The 23,217-nt window shown below is 37.7% G+C and overlaps 1 protein-coding gene across 1 annotated transcript; it reads right to left on the reverse strand.

Annotated features, from left to right (window-relative positions):
* Positions 1 to 30: 30 nt before the first annotated feature.
* Positions 31 to 18,267, reverse strand: MED17 (mediator complex subunit 17). Its single transcript, XM_019737553.2, has 12 exons — positions 17,811 to 18,267; positions 14,898 to 15,064; positions 13,599 to 13,818; positions 11,756 to 11,892; positions 11,582 to 11,666; positions 11,081 to 11,233; positions 10,045 to 10,172; positions 8,996 to 9,180; positions 6,635 to 6,772; positions 3,799 to 3,916; positions 1,884 to 2,043; positions 31 to 861 (listed from the first exon to the last, which is right to left on the reverse strand). Exons 1-12 carry the CDS (start codon positions 18,058 to 18,060, stop codon positions 650 to 652), a joined length of 1,953 nt encoding a protein of 650 aa, XP_019593112.2. The 5' UTR covers positions 18,061 to 18,267; the 3' UTR covers positions 31 to 649.
* Between the last annotated feature and the right edge of the window lie 4,950 nt (positions 18,268 to 23,217).

The following is a 23,217-nucleotide window of genomic DNA, read 5'->3' on the forward strand; positions in this document are numbered from 1 at the left end:
AGATTAGATCCAAGCATGCATCAAGACAACTGGAGGAAGAGGTATTTTATTCAGAAGACAAGAGGGCATTTTAACAGCTTTGGTAGGGAAGGGAGGCTAGGTTCCTGTGGTGGGCATGTACTTTGTTACACTTCAGGGAAAGGGTCTGCTTCACTCAGTATGAGTGAAGTCCTGTATGAACGCTGGGTCATAAAAATGTTTAAATATTCTTAAGCAATCTTTTTAAACAAATTGTGGACTCGAGACAAGTTGATTAAAGACACAATTCATATAGGTTGTTAAGAATTCAGAAAGTATCTGGAATTTTTAACCATATGTTTTACTTGATGGTAACATCAAAGGGATATTTTAAAAAGCAAGTTCAAACCCATAAGTTAGCTGCATAAAAAAAGTATTATTTTACATTTCCCCACACTGTAAACCCTGTAACTGTACATAAATTGCTACATTTCAAAACACTTGTCACTTATAAAGTGAAGGTTCCAAAATGTTAGGTAAATGTTTGCTAATTAACACTTTTTAAAAAATAACACTGCTTTGGAAGATTTCTTTTCCTTTTGCTTATAATTGATCTGCAAATACCTCAAGTCAAAGTTTCTGGAAACTTCCCCAGGGAAAAAAAAAATCTGGAAACTCTTCTGGAAAAAAATCATAACAGACAAGGGCTAAGTGCAGACATAAGTAGCTCCATTTTGTAAACAAAGTTTCGACCTTCCATTTTATTCCACTGAACTTCTTTAAATGGTCCACGAAGATGATTCCATTTGCTATCTTGTAAAACATCACTTTTTGCAAGGTCTTTACACTGGTTACGCGGAAACTGAACCATAATCTTGCTGCCACTTTCAGGGCCGTTACGAACTGTGGAACAAAACCAAAACATCAACACACTCATTTTCCAAACTAGTAAACAACTTCATTCTTCCATGAGTACAAAAACCTTGTCTGTTTACTAACTTGAAAGCTCTGTTTATAAGTGCTTTTCAGTTTTAATATGCTAGAAAATTATTTATTAATTCGTATGTAGTAGGCTGGTATAAATATTCATGAATTACTATTTGTACTGTAAAAATGGGGCAAGATAGAATTTTGGCTTAGGAAAGTCAAACGTCCTATGTATTTTCAGAAAATCCTCTATTTATTTTTTCTAAAACTTTATTTAATAATCCAAATATCTAGTATGTTGGTTAATATACAACATATAATGAAACTCAAATGTTCAGAATCAGGACAGCAAAGGATAAAGGAAATATTTTTCTGAATTAGAACTTCAGGTTTTAATGAGGCTTTAACTATTACTCAGGGAAGAAGAACAGGATATTTTAAAATTTGTATCAATAAAGATCTAGCAATACCAAGCTTGCAGGTTTACAAGCTGTGGGAAAAAAATTTCTGATTACCCACTCTTTCAAATATTTAGGACAGGTATTAGAAAAGATCATTCTAAAACCATAACTACTTCAAATATAATTTTCAACTGGGTAATTTGTGTAAGTGCCTATTAAAGTGCCAGCTCATAGCAGGTGCTTAATAAAACACCTCTCTCCTCTCTGATTCCTTCCTTTACCATCTTCAGAATCAGACATCATTCTTCTCATATTTGCAGCAGTACATTTTAAAAAAGTTTTTCTCCATTAAAGGTTTTGAACTACAGGAGTAACAATGCTGATGGCAGTTTTCAGATGTTCTCCTTGGAAAATGTGTTGCCAAGCAAAACATTTTTCACAGCTACCAGAGAGAGAAGTAATAATCTGTTGCTCTGAATAGTGTGGTCAGATATACGCTCAGCACACCCACTACGTGCACTCACTCATTGCAGATCAATTCCTCTTCAGGATATGTAACCATTACAGCTAATGTTAAGGCCAAAGAAGCAAAAGTACCTGAAATAGCATAGTCACCACTGGGGGCGGCCACTGTTATAGCAGAGGCATTGCCAATGCTCTCTACGGGTCCAAGTCCCACGTGATTACTGAAGCTCAGTACTTGCCAGCCCATGACCTTGGCTAGCTGCTGAACTGCATGCACCTGATGCTGTGACATCTGCGAAATGAAAAAGGAAACTTTATTGACAATCAGCACAGATATTTACTTTGTAGTGACCTGACATTATGACTGTAAGCTTGTGGTGGGTTTTCACTGCCTAGCATGGACCCCTGTCCTATGTATGAGGAATCCTCCCTCTGTGTGACCACTGAGGGGAGAGTAGGACCCCAACTTCTCCTGCAGAAGCTAAAATAGCCTGATACTCGCTTTCTCTGTCTGCCGGCAGCCTGAACACAGGCACGTGACCTAAACGTGGCCACTGGAGACTCCTACCTGGGTCCTAAATGTGGAGCAACATTGAGAGTAGCAGGCTGAGTATCTTCCATTTACCCCTTCAAATCTGCTCTCCACCCGCCTCTGCCCGAGGAGCCTGACCGGCATGGTTACATAACAGCTTTCCACGTCCTCTGGTTTCAGGCTGGGTTTAGACAATGGGAGCCAGTGGAATGGCAAGAAAGAGAGTGTGGTCAGCGCATTTATCGTCCTGGTACCTTCCCTGTGAGGGTGTCCAGGCTGGTTGTATCCAGTTAAAAAAGGCTGCTGTTCTTCTCAAGGTGGTCTGTTCTACCTGACTGTCCTCTTTAGGGCTCCTTCCCTGCTCCTCCTCTATCCTTCTGGCTTAAGACTGGTGACTACCAAGCCCCATGGGCCAGCTTATACGGTTACTACAGCAGCAGGTTACCACACTTTTCCTAGTGGTTCTCCTACACCCACACTTTTGTAAATAGACCCTACTAAGTGTGCCACCTGTTTCCTGTTGAGACCCTGACTGGGACACAGGGGCAACGTAGAGTACATTCTGCCACCAACGGTGAAGGCAGTGGGGTCAGGATGGCAACAGCGGCATTCCCCGGCTGTGGTTCTCACCATCCAGTGTCCCTGGGTCCCTATCCATTTGCAAGTCTGGTTCTCTGGACTTAATCCATTGATTCCAGGAGCTACCCAGCAGCCTTCCAATAGATTTCTGTGTATGTGTGCTTCAGTTGGCCAAAGCCATTTTAGATGCAATCAGCCAACAGCTGCTATACCTCACAAGTGCATTTACTTGGCACCAAAGAAGCAAGTCAGTGTAAAAGATTATTGCTTCCAGGATGGAGAGTGTCAGTATATTTTTTGTTTTATGTGAAAACATTGTATCTTACATTAGTATCTCAAAACCTACCCTTTCTCCCCTAAATTAACATTTCACTGGATCATCACAACTCCAGGAAGAGAGAAGGAAAAATACTGTTGTTACTTTCTAGTTGACGAAAGAAAAGTCCAGAAATCTACCCAGTGTCACAGAGCAAGTTTGTGGTGGGGCTAACATCAGAACCCAGCACTTTCCTTACTGCCCCTTAATATGAGGAATTCTTTCATAGGGCTTAACATTAACATATTCCATTTAACGTTGCGGATAATGGTCACCACTATAGTTTTGCACCTAATCCCCCTTTCTCTGGTTTTCTTGGGTTAATACTTCTCTGCTATCTTGTGGTCCTGGAGCGGTTGTAAACCTTGGCAAACATGAGAAGTAAAAAGTTTGCTAGTCTCACAATTGGTCCTTCATTCTAAACATGAACTAAGTAAAAACAAATCTAGGATAGTTTATCAACACTTTCAACTAACTAATAGGTTGTAAAATGTGCACTAGACATTAAGTAAGATGGCAGGAAAAAATGGTTTTCTTTTTATAATTTGCTCCTTACCCACTTTGGTCTGTAAATGGTTATGAGAGGAAGGGGCTCGAGACTCATAGTCTGCAACTGTTACCTGAGACAGAAGGAAATCCTGTAGCTCCTGCTCCTGATAAGACAGTGTAATTACTCTTCCATCTCTGTGTACCACTCGGATCTGCTCAACTCCAATATTCAATTGCAGCTGAATGGACCTTTATAGATACAGATACTAAAAATCAGAAATTACCTTATACAAAGCCACAAATATTAAACCTTAACATCAAAGAAAAAGAACATAACAGATAGCTTTGATAACCTACACCAACACCCACGGGGCGAGGGTTTTCTCAGGTGCCACTGCACCAGCAGCCTCAGGCCAGACCACACAGGTCACAGTGAGCTCCAGTGTACAGACGGATACAGGGGAGGAGCAGCTCGCCAGAGGCCAGCAGCAGCTGCTCCTCTCTGGCAGTCCAAGCGGCAGGACACGCAGCTGTCAGGACAGCAGTGAGATGAGATCCACCCTAGGTGTGAGTGAGACCTGCCCTGACTTGCACACCTCATTCCCACATGAGCCACATGCTCTTGTAACAACTCCACAGGCCTGGTTTCCAGGGTCCCCACAAGAGACACTGCCCGGTTTGAGAAGTCACCCCATCCATGGAAATCCAAAGGCATCCCCATCAGGTATTTACAATTCCTCCCAATCCAGATCCATTTTACTAGTTTGGGATCATTTGTGCCATAAGCAACGTTGCCTAGTAACACGGATGGCATCTTTTCTTATCAGGTTACTAGAGGACTAGAGCTAGAGAATTCACCAAAGGTCACGTTCTCATACAGAAAGGGAAAGGGTTTAGTTAACTCTTCAGCTTCTCCTGAAATAATCAGCAAACAAGTCACATTATGGACACCCTATTAACTTGCCTTAGGTCAAACAAAGAAACTCATAAAATAGTCAATGAATAACATGCAAAACACGACACAAACCAATGTACAAATTTTTAGCATATGACATATATAAGAAGCACTAGGTTCCCTAAGTCAAATAATCTAGATGAACAAATGCACAAAAAATAGCACTTATATCTGTCCACATTTGATATTACCTCTTTATAAAACTTCATTTTACAGTGAATATTTAAAAATAAAACACTTTAGCAATTGTTTACATAAAATTGTAATTCTGATTAATTAAAGTTTATGTATTTCTTTTAAAGAAAAACACAAACTTCAGAAGGCTTAAAAAAAAACTTATAAATCTAACCAAATTCTTTAAATTCTTTATTTATTTTTTTTTAAACAAAGTTGTCAGAGAAGAGGAATTCTTATTATTATTGGTAGGAGCATTACCACTTTAAAAAGCAATTTGGTAACATTAATCAAACTTTTAAATGTCCTCATCTTTTGACCCAGCAATTACACTTGTAGACTTTTCCCATGGATATGCTTGCGCATGGACAAGTTATTTTGCTGGCATCCAACTGAAATATTCATCAATAAATGACTAATTAAAAGTCTTTAGATAGAACACAATAAAGCTGTCGAGAAGAATGAAGTAGGTCTGTATGTGCTGATGAGGAATATTTATTCAACCAATACACTACTACCGAATAAAAAAGGCAAACTAAATGAGAATGACTACTAATAGGTACAGGGTTTCTTTTGGGGGTGATGGAAATGTTCTGGAATTAAGATAGTGGTGATAGTTATATAGAGAATATACTTAAAACCACTGAACGGTACACTTTAAAATGGTGAATTTTATGTTACATGAAATATCTCTTAATGTTTAAAAAGCATATGATATTGTGTGAAAGAGGCAGGGTATAGGTAGGCTATATATGCTTGTAAATGCGTAGACTTTCCTAGAGGATATCTAAGAAACTAATTTGAATACTTGCTTCTGAGGAGTTCTAAGACAGAGAATTACTTCCAGCTTGTAATAGCATAAGATGACCCCAGCTATAAAAGATGAGGGAAAGGCATTCTACTACTTCCTTCTACTTTCTCTCCCCGCTCCTGAGTTTGTCAAGGCTGCATTATCACTAGCCTGTCTTACAGATGTTTACAATGTTTACACTGGGTCCTGTCACCACAATCCCACCGCTATTTGGTCTTAGTTCTAGATTTTTTTTTTCAGTTCTAGATTTAAACAGTGCAATGCTAATAATTTTTTCCCCTCTTCTTTGTGCTCACTCTGTCTCTTTTCATTATGGAAAATGTTGAACACAAATAAAAACATAGTACAATTTAACGAAAGCTAATGGCTCCATCACCCAGCCTTGACAGTTAAAAACGCACACCAAACTCGTTTCACTGTATTCAACACCTGCGCTCCCACCCACCCCCAAGTCACCCCAATTATTTCATGATTTCCTTAGGTGTAAGGGAACAATGACGCAGCTTCACTCCACCATCCTTTCCTAGAAGTTTCAAGACTGATTTCCTTTCCATTGTGTATTCTTTTATCTTCTATAGTTGATCTTTTAAATCATGCTCATCTACTAGTTTTTATTTTTTTTAAATAGTAAAATTATAACCTTCATAATAAAATATAGCATTATAAATAAATATGTTATATTACCCTACTCCTGAGGGTGGTGACTTTCTTTCAAGGTATGCTGCTTTGCTCACTGGAGAGACCACTATGGCCAGTTAGGTCTAAGGAGGTTTGGTAGCTTTCTGCTCAATGCCGAGGTTCATTTTTTACCACAGCTCAAATATGTGACATTTACCTCATAGAGACTATATTATTCTTACTTCTCACTGTAATAAACACTCTATAGTTGATATAATTTACTAGAATGTTATGTCACCCTAGCAAATAAAAACCAAAATCTTGATATAATCACTCAGCAAACATCAACACATAATATACTAAATAACAACACAAACATACTAAAGGAATAACTCATTTTTGCACTTACTTGCATATTTGTTCATAACCTTGTGATGTGATTAAAACTTTCACACTAGATTCATAAACATCATTAATATTTGACCAATGAGCCTGGATCTGAGGATCCTCAATGCGACTGGCTAGGCTGTCAATAGTTGCAGCAGTTCTTTTAAAGAAAAAAAGTTAAAATTGATCAAAAGTCAACCGAAAGTAATAAGATTATAAATCACTTATCAATTGTATGGCGATTTGAAAAGCAGACGACTACTTTTTGAAAATAGCACCAATTGAAAAGCAAGATTTTAAAGCAAGGTCAGTTGTAGCTGAGGCCTTCCTTCACATTGCTCTGACGTGCTGGTTCTCAGCTTCACATTACAACACTCTCGCACGCACAGGCTGATTTCCTTTACCTCCATTTGCTTTCTCCCACTCAGGAACTCTTACCAGAACACAGTGAGAAGGATACTCCCAGGGTAACCTCAGCTCTAAAGAAAATCATTTGTGAATATCAATACTTGGTCCCTGATAACAAATGACTTGGGACACACCCACACCTGAGACCTATTACTGTAATGGAATTACAATTATTTCCAAAAGAAGCTAGAGAGGCTTTTTGCACAATTCAAACCTTAACTCCAAGAAAGATAAATATAAGTATAAATGAGAGCTAAGATTCATCAGGTGCTAATTATGTACTAAATATTACAATATGTGCTTTCATGAATTATATAACATTACAAGCAAGCCTGTGAAGTAGGTACTATTATTAGCTCCATTTTTCAGAAAAGAAAAAAGCAGTGTAGCAACATTAAGTAATTTGCCCACAGTTACAGAGCTGTAATCCATAGTACAAAACTGAGAGTCTAACTCCAAAGTGAGTAATCTTTCCTTTGTATCTTATACACACTAATCAACGGCCACTGCCTAGAGCCAAAGCATAAATCATGAAGGTAACCAAACTAATGGAGGTCCTCAGTTTCTAATGATCTGATTCTAGTACTTGATTGAAAAGAGTAGAAAAAGGCAGGAGGAAATGATAACAGCCATTGAGGACAAGGGGTTTTACATAAACAGGGGTTTGCTCTCTCACAATAAATATGTATGTGAGAGTGTTCATCTCAACATTATGTGTATCAACAAACTAGAAATATAAAATATCTAGCAACTGAGACATGGTAAAAGAAATCATGGAATATTCACTTAATGGAATATATTAAAATATCTTTGAAGGCAGGGTGTGAAATTTTATGATCCCAGATTAGTTTTTCAAAAAAGATACACAAGCCTTGACACATATATATCAAAGTATACGAGCATGTGACTAGATGATCTTGCTGTGTATGGTTTACAGGTGGGGTTGATATACTGGAAGACTATTTCTATACTTATGGAAAAAAGGGAACATTTTTAAAGCTTTGCTGCTTCTAAGACTATTACTACTACTCTGAAATTTATAATGGTTCTACAGATAGCTATTTCCATGGCCCTCATTTATTTCAGGGAATATTTAACTTGATAGTCAGCAATTTGAAAGATTAACAATATACTTAAATTAACAGCTTTTATCATTGAAATGGACAAATGAAAAGTAACAGGAACCTACCATATAATATTTCGTTTGTAAGGAACTTCTTACAAACATTATTTAATTTGATCCTAAGACCAGACTCCTACATCCCGAGGAATAGACTGAGGGCCATAGATATTATTAAGTAACTTGCCCAAAGTTACTTAGCAAGTGGTTACTTAGCAAACAGACTTTTTCACTCAGTACCAATAACAGAATAGAAGAGCACACTTTAACATTTGAAAAAGATACATTTAGGTCCAATCATGTCAAGTTCCTTTGTAACAAATGTGTATGGAAGTGACTTTGCTACTTTTTAGCTGTGTAATCTTGAGCAAGTTACATAGTTTCTCTAGGCCTTAATCTTTTCATCAGCAAAAATGGGTTAACACTATCTACCTCAAAGAACAGGGATTAAATAAGTCAACATACAGGAAAGTACTTTCCAAAGTCCTAAAATGTGTGACAACCAAAAAATACAGAAATCTTTAAAAAAAAAAAAAATTTAAATCAGTTCAGGAATGAGTATATTAAGGATGGGTTGCCACAGAAAGTATGGTGTTCTAAGGCACATGCATAGTCAGTCATCTTTGAAAAGTTTAGTGCCATGTTAGAAACAGCAGATTAAGTTACATGGGCCATAGATCTGAGGTTTCCCCAAATTTGACAGGACCGTCTACAACCATAAATTCTTACACTGCCGTCACCTTCCTCTCTCAGGAAAAAAGGTTAAAGCATTCCAAAAATAATGTATAGGAGATAACTAGTAAACGAAAAAGAACTGCAGTTGCAAAGAAAAAGAGTAACTTTGTTCGTCCTTACCTACTCCTCAGAAAAATATGCTTTGCTTGTTTAATTATTTTTTCCAGAAGCCCTTCACTGGACTGTAATGAATTAATTTCATTTTTATCAAAAGCTTGAGGACCTGAAAGTCTTATTCTCTTGTGGCCAAAAGGTGCACTTGCTGGATGAGGCATCGTGATGGAACTCAAGGTCTGTTTATGGAACTGTAACAAGAACAGCCATTATAAACGCCCAACACCCACACATTACATACTACACAATGCTCAAAGCACAGCTTACAGTTTGGAAACATGAAAGCCATGGATCTGAACCACATATAAAGGCAGTCTTGGAAAACAGATAAACCTTATCATCTACTGGGCCTTGTGTAATGTGAGTTTGTAAAGAGAAGGGTCCCTCTCAGCTGCCATTTTTTTTTAAAACAAGTTTTAAAGTACAGAAACAAACACAACTCTTCAGTAAATCTCATTGACAAAACACATGCAATCAGTATACAGCTATTCCACTATACCCTAGGTTAAAGGTTCCCAAATCTGGCTGCCTAACAGAACCACCCAAGGAATTTTAAAAGAATACTGATTCTTTCACCATCACAAACACCTGACCACATTTTGGGGTGAGGCAGGCGAGGCTACAATACATACTCCGATTCAAAGTTTCTCGGGAGGAATTCTTTTGAAATTAGCCTAAACTATCAACCAGCACTCAGGAAACACAGTTCTAGATGACCTGAAAGTAGATAATGTCCCGAAAAGCTCAACTATCCTGTTCACAGGCTGTAGCCAAACATTTTCCCTGATAACCCAATCAGAACCACTTCCCTCTGTGCCCTTTGGCATATATTTCTTATATCTCTCTCTAAAACTTACAGTGTGTTTCTACCACTAGAAGCTGTATTTCAATCATCTCTGTATTCCCTGAGCAGATAGCAAGGATCTTTCACATCACAGACAGTGAAGGCAGCTGCAATGTGAATAACAGGACTCAGCAGAGGGGAGCTTGCACAGGTATAGTCACTGCCCTGGATATGCTTACCACAGAGCAAACAAAAATATTCATTTCCTTACCTCTCTAATCAGTAGATGCAAATTATGCTCTAAGACATAAAGGTGGTCCTCCGGACTTTGCTTCTCAGTAGATTTTTGAGATTTCTTATCATTTGAGGAATGGCACAAAGAAATAGATAACTGCAAGCCTATTTATAAAAAGAAGTAGAACAGATATAAGTAACTGAAAGTATAAAAAGGCACAACCTGTCTTTATATAAAATCACAGCCGATTTTCAAAAGACGCATTCTAAACTTGAAGAGGAGGCTTCCTGAGTAACATTTTTACACCAAAACGCTATTCATGAAGGCAATGAACTACTATGTATTTTAACAATTCAAACTCTGTTGATCTACAATATGGCTGCTGACTTTGAGCTGTGGCTAAAGACAGGAATGGAAGCTATCTATGAATTAATTTGTTTCTTTTTGCCTTTAAATAAATTTTTTAAAATGCCCTTAAAAAAAAAAAAGAAAACACACGAAGTTGGTATTTGGTCTCACTAACTAGCTGATACCCTTCCCTGCTCCCAGGTGAACCAGGATGAAACTTTTTATCCCCAAAACCGATTACCTCCACAAGATCTAAGATACTCCTCAGAATGTATGTAAAAAACAAATGCACAGCTAACTACAAACTGATCTCCAGTCTAACTGCTTTTAAATAATATAATTGAAACAAATTTCCACCAACTTAGGAACATTATGGGTACTTAATGAATTAAGCCTTTTCTGATTGACGTCTCATTTAGACAATAAGGCAGGATCCCTAAAAAATCTTCCACAAAAGATGTTAGTATAGACACTCAAAGCAACTGTTGCTGAATAATGGCCCTGCTAGTGCAAATTTTTAATACGTACTGTTTAGAATCCAGGAGTTACAGTATTTAGGGCACAGAATCGTTAGCAGTGCAGTTTGTGTTGCATGATTTACCAGCTGTCACTACCCCTTTGATCTTACTGTTCTTTCAATACACCCTAATAACCACTCACTTTGTCCTGTTCCCTAAACCACAAAGTCCTATTTATAAGTCTCAAAAGGGTTGGCTGCTCTTACTTGGAAAGGGCTGAGAGATAATCTGGTTTTTCACCACAATGTGAGGGATCTGTGATTTAATTTGAACAGCTTCCCGAGAGAGCTGTGCAAAAATTTCTTTACACAAGAGGACATTTTGTGCTGCTTCTAATTTCATCTGCCAATGTGGAGAACCTAAAAGACAGGAGACATATGCATATATTATCAAACTACATGATGCATTAACTAGCTTAAATGGTGATCTGAACGCATACAACAGAAGTTCAGAAAACATTATGTTACAGCATATCCTTTCCAAAATATAAAAATTATTTCATTTACACAAAGAAAACTGGTAAATAAGTTGTCTTTTAAAAAAAAAAAGATTGCACAGCTATTCACTAATGGTTAATTAACAAATTATAAGTAGTACATTTTCAATTGTTCTTACTCCAAAATACCTATTATTCCTATTTATCTTCAGTTTATTTGTACACGTAAGCTCAGATCAACTAGAAGTTAGAGGACAGAACATAACTGCACCTGGTTTGGATTTGGGCAGAGGTCGTTTGAAGAGGTTAACTGTGCCGAGATCACCTATGTCTGGAGCCTGTTTTTGAATTGAAACCTATGTCACAATAAAAACACAAAAATGTTAGCAAATTAGCTTCTCAGCTATAAATAAAAAAATTAACTGAAAAATACTCTGACAAATACCTTGATATATGCAGATCCCTCTAAATCACTAGGAATTTGAACATCAAGAGGACAGTAATCTTCAGGTATCTTCTTATCCAGATCAATATCTGTATTCTTTATTACTTCAAAGGTACCATGATGGGGAAAGAGAGATCCTAATAGGGTATTAAAAATAGGAAAATTAAAAAGTTACCATATTTAACATACATTATTAAGTAATATTTCACATCCACATCACTGAATCCTAAATTAAGTTTCCACCAAAACGTGTATTTCAGGAGGAAAAGGGAAGGAGCGGTAAGCAAAGGGAAGAAGGGAAGCAGGAGAAAAGAATTATGTACCTTAAAAAAGTAACACTCCTCAGTCTAATGGTATCATTATCATACAAACTCCATGAGCCATACAAATTGTTTTATTCCAATGAAGTTTTGATAAAATCAATGTACTTCTAGAAAATACTTCTCAGATTTAAACTGTGGAGATTAGATATTTCTGGAGCTCAGCCTCTGTAATAATGCTGCAACTGAAGTGTTCCGATCCACCAAGAGAAGGACAAAAGGACAGGGCACAGACCACTGTTTTTTTCAATCAGTTCCTAGATTTATATGTGATGTCTTTTTGTTCAGTGCCAAAGTGTGGGTAAGTTGTTCTGGTTGCTACATTATGTGAGGAGTGGGTGGTTAAATATAACTGCTATTTTATAAGAAGGAATTGTTATAACATTGTTTTAAGATTTTCTTGCAATTAAAAACAGAATGTAACAAATCCTTTTATAATCATGGGTGACTATTCCAAAGAGAAAAATTAGGTAAAGTACTTGCACGTAACTATTTGTTGGGAAGAACTTACAATGTCCAGAGCCAGAAAGTACTGCTTCTACAGACCACCTTATGCAATGCAAAAATGTCTCTGTCATCTTGAATTTATCTTTGTGATGGGACTTTACCTTCAGAATTCACAATTTCCCAATTCACATCAATGCTGAGGCATGAAGGTCCTCCAGTGTTGAACTTAACCACTTCAATTTTAGGATAAGGATGGCTTGCTCTGGCAAATGAATCCTTTTAAAATAGTACTCCACTACTGTTATCTCACCGATTACAGCCAGGGTTGCTTTATCCCTTTGCATTCAGAATCTTTACCCCACTGAGCTGTGACTCTTACAAACTTTTCCTGTATAGTTCCCCTGAATACACTTCAGTTCCCCTGAATACACTTCAGCAGCTTGAAGACATTACCATCATTACCTTGAGAAACGTGGCATTATAGCGTAACAACAAAGAATTTATACCAAAAGATGTGAATTCAGGATCAGCAAACTTTGGTATACTCCAACAAAATATACTTCTTAAGTTAGTGCCACAGCCCTGGTTGAATGGGAAAAGGAACGCTAAGTGTTTTCACCATACCCTGCCTTCACCCAGCATGTGACAACAGCTTAGCAGACTAAAGGGAGGGAGAAAAATAAGAACAATGAAGAAATGTTTCTTTTCTCCTTTTATGCCCAGTTTCTGAGGGTTACAGGTGAGCCCCTGATTGGGGAGTCCAGTCCTACCTCCTTACTTCTGACTAAAATGTCAATTATACTTCAGGGTGTGTTAGCACATAAGCCCTATCTCTTAACTTTCAGTTTCATGTAGCTAAAAGGTTTTCAAAGTGCATCTAAACTATTTATATATATTTACATAAGGGTATGAGAAGAATAATTTTAGCTTCTTTCAGGCTTGTGTGTATAGAAATTAAAACTTCAAAATGTAACTGAGAAACAATATATTATAGAACATGTAACATTACAATCAACTCTGTACAGTTTTTTTTGACAAACAACTGTTTAAAAGCATCGTTTTTAACAAGTCTATACCTGCACTTCTGTAGCTGAGGTCTCCAAGAATTTTATCTCCAACTTTTCGAAGTTTCCAATGTTGCCTTAATCTCAAAAGCTCAGAGTTGAAGTCTCTTTGTAGCTTATTTTCTTGGTTTTCAGTAACTGATTTAGTCAGTCTTTCTGCTCCCTTCAATAGGATTTGTGCTGCTCCAGCAAGTGACTTCTTTTTAGATATCAACTGCAATGTCTGAGGATTCTATCAAAAACAATCCAAAAGTATAGTTTTTCAATGTATTGTTTTTAAATGATTTTAAAATTATATATTTTCTCAATAATAAAATACACACTCAAGACCAGTTTCATTAAAATATCACAATAATCTATTGTTCATATTAGGACCTAATTCTAAGTTCTTAGAGAGCTCAAGAAACTTCTGGAGACTCTTTTCTGAGAAAAGCACAGAATGGTAGAAAAAGCAATGGGCTATGAGTCAGGTATTGGAGGTGTAGGCGTGGCTTTCTAACCACTGGCTTTATGAAATCTTCACAGATCTGGGCCTTAGTTTTTTTCTCTATAAAGTGAAAGAAGCAGAGTTAATTATCTCTACAAAGTCTTCCAGTACAATGTTTCTAGACTCCGAAACTATTATCACATGAGTAATTATATTCAATTAATTTGATTTACAAATGAGTTCTTACAACCATCGCTTCCTCTCTATATCCTAACTTGGTCATGGTCCTGATGCTGTTTTCCTTAAGGACCTAAGTGGCCTCCCTGATTTCAGATTCTGTGTTCACCAATTCATCCTTCTGCTGCCTCCCTTTTATCTTCTAATGCTCAAAAATTAAATATACTTGCCATCAAATCTCAGTAATTCTACCTTACTTTTAGTATCTTCCATAATTTGGCCTTTCTCATTTTTCTAACCAGGGGCTAGGGTGTTAGATGGGAAAATTGAGACTTAGAAAAGAATTTGTCCAAAGTTACAAGGCCAGTGAGGGCAGAGGAAAGATTTGAACACAGATTTGACTCCAAAGTCATTTTAACATCACATTTTTGTATAATACAGTACAGACCAAGGATCTAGGCTGTAAGAATTTAAGATTTGGGAAACTTTTAAAGTATTATATTATTGAGACTTCACTCTTCTGAGGGTCACAGGTATATTAATAAAATAATAAAGAAGATGTCGTTTTATGCCTTTTTTTGAACCAGTTAGTCTTTAAATCTTCAGCTTGATTTAATTTTGCATGAAAAGAAAAGGGAACAAAGCCTAAAAACTGATCCTGGGACTTAATAAAATGGTACCATTGTTCAACGAAAGCCCACAAATACCTGTTTTGGAGGAAGTGCATCCTGAGAGACGGGATCAAGAGTCATAAATTTTTTATCCCTAACAATACTGAGAACATCATAGAGAACGCACATTTCTGTCAGGGCACCTCTCAAATTGTTCCTCACTGAGTCCCAAGGCCAAAGGGAAGGTTGAAATTTTACCAACCCTAAAAAGAGAAAAGAAAAAAAAAAAAGAAATACATAGGTTTTAGTTACATTGAATATAAGATACAAAACTCATTTAGAGATTTAGAAGTACTAACAGAAGAAATAATGAATTTTATTTCAAATTGTTTCCTCTTCTGTCTGATCTCTCCACCCTTTCTTGAATCTTTGTTACCATTTAAGTAAGCAATTCCTACATGGCGAAACAAATATGATACCTAATTTCCATAGATTAAATCTAACATTACAACATGAGGCATTCAAATATCTTTTCAAATTTATGTAGGCTTTTTTTTTTAAGATTTTTTTTTTTTAAGATTTTACTGGGGGAAGGGAACAATGTGTACGTATTTTATCGGGGAACAGTGTTTTTCCCAGGACCCATCAGTTCCAAGTCAAATTGTTGTCCTTCAGTCTTAGTTGTGGGGAATGCAGCTCACTGGCCCATGAGGGAATCGAACCGGCAACCCTGTTGTTTAGAGCTCGCGCTCTAACCAACTGAGCCATCTGGCCGCCCCTGTACAGGCCTTTTTAATAACCTTTTTTCTTCCAGCTTTTAAAACATGAATAGTAATCACAGAGAATTTCCAAAATACAGAAAAGTACAAAAATAAAAATGACTTATAATGGCAGCACTCAGCTATTAAATACCAATAACATATCTTCCAACTTCTTAAACATTTTTAAAATTAAATTTCATGAACACATGCTTACTGTACAGAGTTCAAACAACAGAGTTACAGAGTAAAAAAGTGAAAGTTTTCCTTTATTCCTCACTCCTAATTCCCCCCACTCCTGAAAGGTAATCACTACTAATAGTTGGGGTGTAGCTGTCCAAGTGTTTTTCTGTGTATTTACATACGTATACTCCCATCTTTCTATTACTTGCTTTTTCCCCTACTTTATATGTTTTAGTGACACTTTCATGTCAGCACATATAGATCTACTCCATTCTTTTAATACAGTATGATATTCTGGAGCATGGATATGGATATACAATAAATTTAACCATTCCTATTTGTTGGACATGTAGATTGGTTCCAACAATGTTAGGAGCAGTAAACATCTTTTATTTTTGGACCCATTTACATTTATTACCAGATTTATTTGTTTGGACTAAGCATCTATATATGCCTTCATTAATCTTTTTTTTCTTTTAAAATTTTTAAATTTAAGTATAGCTAACATACGGTATTAATTTCAGGTGTACAGCATAGTTATTCAACATTTATACACCTAAAGAAGTGATCCCCATGATAAATTTAGTAACAATCTGACAGCGTACAATGTTATCACAATATTTTTTACTATATTCCCTATGCTGTACATTACATCCCCATGACTTATTTATTTTATAACTGAAAATTTGAATTGCAGTAAACATCTTGAACAAACATTTGTGTACATGTGCATTTTGTGTAGGTTAAATTTTAGGCGTGATATTAGTGGGTTAAAAGTGATACACATTTAAGATTTTGACATATACTGAACTGCCCAACTGTCTTCCAAAAAGGCTCTATCAGTACGCATTCCCAACCCTGGATATTAACAATCTTTTAAACTTCTGCTAATCTTACGCATGAAAATAGTATCTTAAGGATGTTTTAGTTTGTTTCTTCCTACTAGTGAAATCTGAAGTCTTTCCTCTGTGAGCTGACTGTTTATATCTTTGGTCTATTTTTCCTTTGGTCTGTCTTTTTCTTTGCAGGTTGAAGGGCCTCTGAATATCAGGGATATCAACCTCTTGTGTGTCATGTATGTTGCAAACACTTTTCCCAGTCTGTCACTTATCTTTTTACTTTATTTACAGAATCTTTTTCCATTAATATTTTAAAGTTTTATGTAATTAACATCTCTATCTTTTCCTTTTTAACTTGTATTTCCTATCTTGCTTAAGAAAGTCTCTTATTCCCAAAGTTATATGATTATAACTTCCTTCCAATATTTTGTTTTATTCTCTTCATCTGAATTTCAATCCTTGTGGAAATAATTTTTTGTGAGGTACAAGGTGGAATTTACCTTTGATTCCCAAATGGACCCTCAATTTTCCCAAGATCACTAGCTTGAAATTCCATCCTTAAATTCCCATGTACATAGGGTCTGTTGCATATAACTAAATCAAGAATTGTGAATCTTTTTAATCCTTGACAATAATGATAATCATACTTTTTCTACAATTCTCTAACTAGCCTCCCTCCTTCCAGTTTTATTTTCCATTTACGACATAGCATCCTGCTTATCTTGGCGTACTGGCCCTACACGATTTGGCCCCTGCTTACCTCTTAAACATTATCTCACACTTCAGTGAATACAGACCTCATTCCGGTAGGTGTTATTACCAGTTTTAACACTGCACAAGGAAACAAAGTTCAAGCTCACACAGGTAGAAAGATGCAGAGCCACGCTATGAACTACAGGGATCTTAACCAGAGTGTGCCACGTTAGTACAAAAGCTCTATTAAAAACGTATTAAGCACGTCACCAGTGACAGTGTCTCAAATGCTCCAAGTCAAGGAAACCTGCAGAAGGATAAGGAGTAATAAGAGTCAAGCAGTGCCCTAAACTGACACATTATTTTTGAAAAAGACGAGCAGCACAATCACAGTTCCGCGCGGGTGTTACTTTCAAACAGACGTGTTACTTTTTAAAAGACGCACAGCAGCTCACCTGGCGCAGAAGAGGCAGACTGTCATTACCTGGGATCCCCGGACCCGCTCAGTCAACTCGAGCAGCTGACACGGACCTTACCTTCTTCGTCGTCCTGGTCGGCGCTGGACCCGGCACCTGCCCAGTCCTGCGCATCGCCCTCGGCCCCCGCCACCTCCTCCTCTTCGGAGCCCGAACCCTGGCTGAAGTCGATCCGCTGGGCCAGACGCGCCAGGTTCTGCGACATGGACAGCGGCTGCAGGTACGTCTCAGTGCCATCCAGGCCCACCTCCTGGACCTGCTTCTCGCAGGCCGATTCGATGCTGATCCGCACAGCGCGCACCCCAGACATGCTGGCGGCGAGGGCGAGCGGCGGGAGCAGCCCCCACAAGCAAACACCGAGAGAGGAGGAAGCAGCGGCGCCTCCGCGGGGAGCCCGGAACCCAGGAACTGCAGTGCCTCTGCGGGTCCTGGGGAAAGCGAACGTAACTCCTCTGCCGGAAACAAAGCCCAAGGCTCAGCGACTTTCCCAGGATGCACTGCAGGACCCACTCCCCGCTCGGAATCTCCCGGAAAGAAACTAGCGGCAGGCGCGGGCGCTCGCGACTTCCGGGCGAGGACTTCCGGTGAGTCCCAGCGCTGGGTCCGGGAAAACGTACCCTCTCCTGCAGAAGAACTGGACCGCGGCGGGAGGTAGGGATCCGGGTGCAGAGAACGTGGAGAGGCTGGTCCCTGGTGTCCGTCAGCATTTTAAGTGTTACTTGTTTGAAATAGGAAGGAAAAGCTGAAGAAGGCCGAAAAGAAGTGGGGGAAAAAGAAATGAATGGGTCCCTGGATCTTAGCAATGAGAGTTCCTCTAGCAATACTGAGATTTGAGGGCTTACACCTGGAGTAGATACATGTCTGAAGAGTTATAAAATAAGGGCGTAGTTTGAGGAAAACAGTTGTGCTTATTACTACTTTAAATTATATTACATAATTAGTGTATCTGTTTTCCCGTTAGTTGTAAACTGCATGACGGTGACTATCTCCAAGATGCTTGTACGTATATGCACTTAATAATATTTGTTTATTTCATGCCTAAGTAACTGAGAATAAGTAATATTTATAAGATTAAGAAGCAGTGGTATAACTGAAGTCTCTGAGTCCCCAGGAAAGTATTTCATTGGTAGTAATTCCACAAGGGAAGATGGATTACTTTCTATTACAAAATTCTGCTTAGTTTAAGGAATTATGTGTATCACCTATGAATCTTTCCATGTTTTGTTCTGACCAAAATTAAGTTTTTGAACCACTTTCCAAAGGCGTTTAGGAAAATAAGGTTTTCGTAAACTACCTTGGTGTCAGTTTCTAGCTACCAAAACAATACATGTGGCAGAGTGTGCTGGGGCATGTCAGTTTTCCATAGCAACCTGTTTTTGGCAAGCTCATCATTGATTCTGCTGCAAAATCATTTTGAGAACTACTGTACTCTTTATGAATACATTTGTAAAAAGTTTTAATACTTTATTTTAAGTTTAATACTTATCATGGGCTCTCTTTGTGCTAGTCACTTGTGCGAAGTATTTTAAATGTATTTTTCATTTAATCTTTATAAGGTGCTCATAACCTCTGCAGTTTGGCTGGGGCAGGGACCATGTCTTATACATCTTATACAGTGCCTGGCACATTGATGATGCCCAGTAAATTGGTGGTGAATGATACAACAGGCCATACAGAGGCTTCACAGATGGAAGCTGGAGTTAAACCAAAAGCATTTAAATGGGGTCTACTTTTAGATATCCACCGTAGTGGCAAACATTAGGTTTGCTAATGGAACTAAATCCCAAGCATTATTCTAAACTTAAGGAAGTCAGTCTTTGCTGTAGTTAATACACTTCAGAAAAAGAGAACGTTTCAGAAAAACACGATGTATCAGAGAAATAAGGCCAAAGATGGGAGTTCCAGAAACAGCAACCAGAGATTTGACCAATGAATTTACTAGATTTTCTGTAGATAACAGTTTTTAAGATTTGATTAGTCACATAATTGCCCTTGTATCTGTCAGATTGTGTTCTAATTATAGGTTTGGAAAGATGATATAAATACATCTAATCACCAAGCTTTTTGAACTTCTGTCAGCAAAAAAAATTTCAGCTGACATCCTTAATATAATGTAGTTTAAGAAATATATGCAACAATGAAATTTAAAAGGATGAAATAAAATACGTAAATAGACATTCTAATATTCCTTCAACCCTTGGAATGTCCGGTGCACTTGCTATGATTCATGCAAGAGAACTTTGGAGAACACTGATGGAAGGGTAAAGGCAGTATTCCCACTTCCTAGTCAGGGGAAGAGGCCCTGGAGTTTCTCAGAGGACACACCTTCCCCTAACCCCCATATTTGAAATCAGATGGGAAACAGCGTTTGAGTGTGACCCAAGCCAATTCACTCAAGAAGTTTTTTAATAGAACAAAAGTTCTCAGTTTAGGTCCTTAAGGCAACTTCTAGAGACCTCAGGTGTGAACTCTGCAGGAGGACAGCTCACTTCCCCAAGGGCTTGTGATCCTTAGTAACTCAGCCCATCTCCTGGCTTCTTATTTGGAGAGGCTTCCTATTTGTAACAGGTTCTTAGCTCACTCTGCAGTTCTACCTTCACTTCTCTCTCGTTTAATACAGAACCCTCTTCCTGTTAATAGTCTTTTCAGAGCCAAGGCCTCTTAACTCTTTACCTACACTTGTGTTGATTTTTCTTTCATTCATAACATGCCTCATAAGAATTCGCTAGTATCCAAGACAAAGAAGTTGGTAGGTGATGATCCAATCTTGATAGATATTCCTATACATTTCATAGAAAAACATCACATAGTATATTGTCATTGACACTTTCCCATGCTCCCCAAAGGCAAATAGGATATCCTCACCCAACATGGTCATCCCTCCCCATTACTGTCCACCACTTTCCCCATTATCATAAGTGGAGGTCACCGAATATACAAAAGATAATTCCTTAGGAAAAAATGGTATTATAGGATTGGGATGTCAATATATCAGAAAATAATTTTAACCAAGTCAAGAGAACAGAAGGGAAATAATTAATTTAAAAATAATTGAACATTAATTACTAAATCACCATAATTCTTTAGTATAAACTTAAAGCTATTTTAAGAAAATATATGAAAAATTAAGTACCAAAGAACATACTTCCAAAAAGATTCAAGGTGCTATGTCCTTTAAGAATTAAAAAGAAGGTAACAACAAACGTCTCTGTATTCACACCATTTTATTAGAAATAAAACATTACTGATATAGTTGAAGTTCCTTTGTACTCTTCCTAGTTCCCATCTCCCTCCCTTCTAGAAATTACCACAACTTATTATTTCCATGTGTTTAATTTTAAATCAGTTACCTATTGCTTGACTTGGAGCTGATGGGCCCTGAAATAGAGCACCCTAAAAGTCACAGGTTTGAAACAGAAATCATTCATACTTGAAGCATCTATGGGTCCTAGGGGTTGGCTGACCTAAGCTGGGCTTCCATTCTCTCCCAGATACTGACTGGCCGAGTAGTTTGTCGCTATCTTGTTAACTCTTTACTACCTTCAAGGAGGTACTTTTATGTTTTTCCAGTTTTTAAAATTGTTTTTAGTGAGAGGATTTGTCTGAATTGTCTAATCCATTATTACTGGAAATAGAAATCTTAACATTTAACACCAACCATTGGTTTTTTTTCCTTTTCTGCCAAATGCCAGTTCACAATTTCTGCCTATTTTTCTATCGGGTATTTGTCTTTTCCTTATTGACTTGGAGATGTTCTTAATGCAATCTCAATATGAATTTCATCAGCTGTTTTGAAAATATGTTTTCCCAGACTGTAGTCTACAGTCTTCATTTTTGAGCTATAGTTTAAAAAAGGACAGTTTTACATTGTAATGTTGTCAGATCAGATTTATCTATCTTTTATAGTTTGTGCCTTCTGTTCCTTAGGAAATCCTTCCATACTTCTGGGTCATAAAGATATCCTCTTATACTTCCTTCTAAAACTAAAAATTTTAATATTCACATGTAAGTCTTTAGTTCCTCTAGTGTTGAATCCAGGCCAATTTTATTTTTCCATATTAATAACTGGTTGTGGCAGCACTATTTGAGTACATTGTCCTTTCCTTATTGATCTATGAGGCCACCTGTCAAAACAAATCAAGTATTTACGTATGTGTGGATCTTGTTTCTGGCCATGGTTTTCTGTTCTGTTGGTTTGATTGTCCATCAGTGCCAAAACCACAATCTTACTTTTAATGAGTTTATACATTTTGATACCTACTTAATCAAATACCCGTCTTGACAATTGTCTTTGCTTATTTTGGCCCTTTGCTATTTCATATATTTTAGGATCAACTGGTAAGGTTCTGTGAAAAACCCTACTGGGATTAGACGGGCATTGAATTGAATTTATAGCTTTGCAAAGAATTGATACTTTTATGAGATTGCATCTTCCTATTTATAACTATTTTTTGGTACTTATTTAAATTTTCAACAGTTTTATAACTTTCTCCATAAAGGTTACATTTAATTTTTTTTTTAAAGATTTTATTGGGGAAGGGGAACAGGACTTTATTGGGGAACAGTGTGTACTTCCAGGCCTTTTTTCCAAGTCAAGTTGTTGTCCTTTCAGTCTTAGTTGTGGAGGGCACAGCTCAGCTCCAGGTCCAGTTGCCGTTTTCTAGTTGCAGGGGGCACAGCCCACCATCCCTTGCAGGACTGGAATTGAACTGGCAACCTTGTGGTTGAGAGGATGCGCTCCAACCAAGTGAGCCATCCCGGAGCTCAGCTGCAGTGTTCAGTCTCAGCAGCAGTGCTCAAGGTGCTGTGTTCAATCTTAGCAGGGGGCGGAGCCCACCATCCCTTGCAGGACTCGAGGAGTTGAACCGGCAACCTTGTGGTTGAGAGCCCACTGGCCCATGTGGGAATCGAACCGGCAGCCTTCAGAGTTAGGAGCATGGAGCTCTAACCGCCTGAGCCACCGAGCTGGCCCACATTTAATTTTTGTTAAATAAAAATATTACATACTATGTACTTTTGATACCATTGTACTTGATAGCTTTTTCATATTTACATTTTTGTTTCTTGTTGGTATGCAGAAATACAACCCATTGGTGTATTGAGTTTATATTTAGGAGCCTTCTTGGTTTTTCTTTTTTTTTTTTTTTTTTTTTTTAAAGAGAGCACAACTCACAGTGGCCCATGCGGGAAGCGAACCAGCAACCTTGTTGCTACCAGCACCACACTCTAACCAACTGAGCTAACCGGCCACCCCCATTTAGGAGCCTTTTTGAACTCAGTCTAATAATTTCACTGTAGATTCTGTGGTTTTCTAAGAAGTCAATCATGTTTTCTGCTAAAAAGCTTACTTCCTTTCTTCCTTCTCAGTAGTTACACTTATTCTTTCTTACCTGTCTGTTTTCCTGGTTGAAACTCCAATAGTTAATGATATTGGGCATCCTTGTCACATTCCTAATTTTAGAGTGAA

Source organism: Rhinolophus sinicus, linkage group LG06 (assembly GCF_036562045.2).
Source record: "Rhinolophus sinicus isolate RSC01 linkage group LG06, ASM3656204v1, whole genome shotgun sequence".
Lineage (NCBI taxonomy): Eukaryota > Metazoa > Chordata > Mammalia > Chiroptera > Rhinolophidae > Rhinolophus > Rhinolophus sinicus.

Bases quoted from the DNA above. Each gene is read 5' to 3' on its own strand.
- MED17 (XM_019737553.2), bottom strand. From the start codon at position 18,060: ATGTCTGGGGTGCGCGCTGTGCGGATCAGCATCGAATCGGCCTGCGAG. The intron at 11,234-11,581 runs GTGCAGTTATGT...CCTGTCTTTTAG, and splicing joins TCTGCCCAAATCCAAACCAG to GTTCTCCACATTGGCAGATG. The intron at 3,917-6,634 runs GTAAGTGCAAAA...GTATCTATAAAG, and splicing joins GGTTATGAACAAATATGCAA to GTCCATTCAGCTGCAATTGA.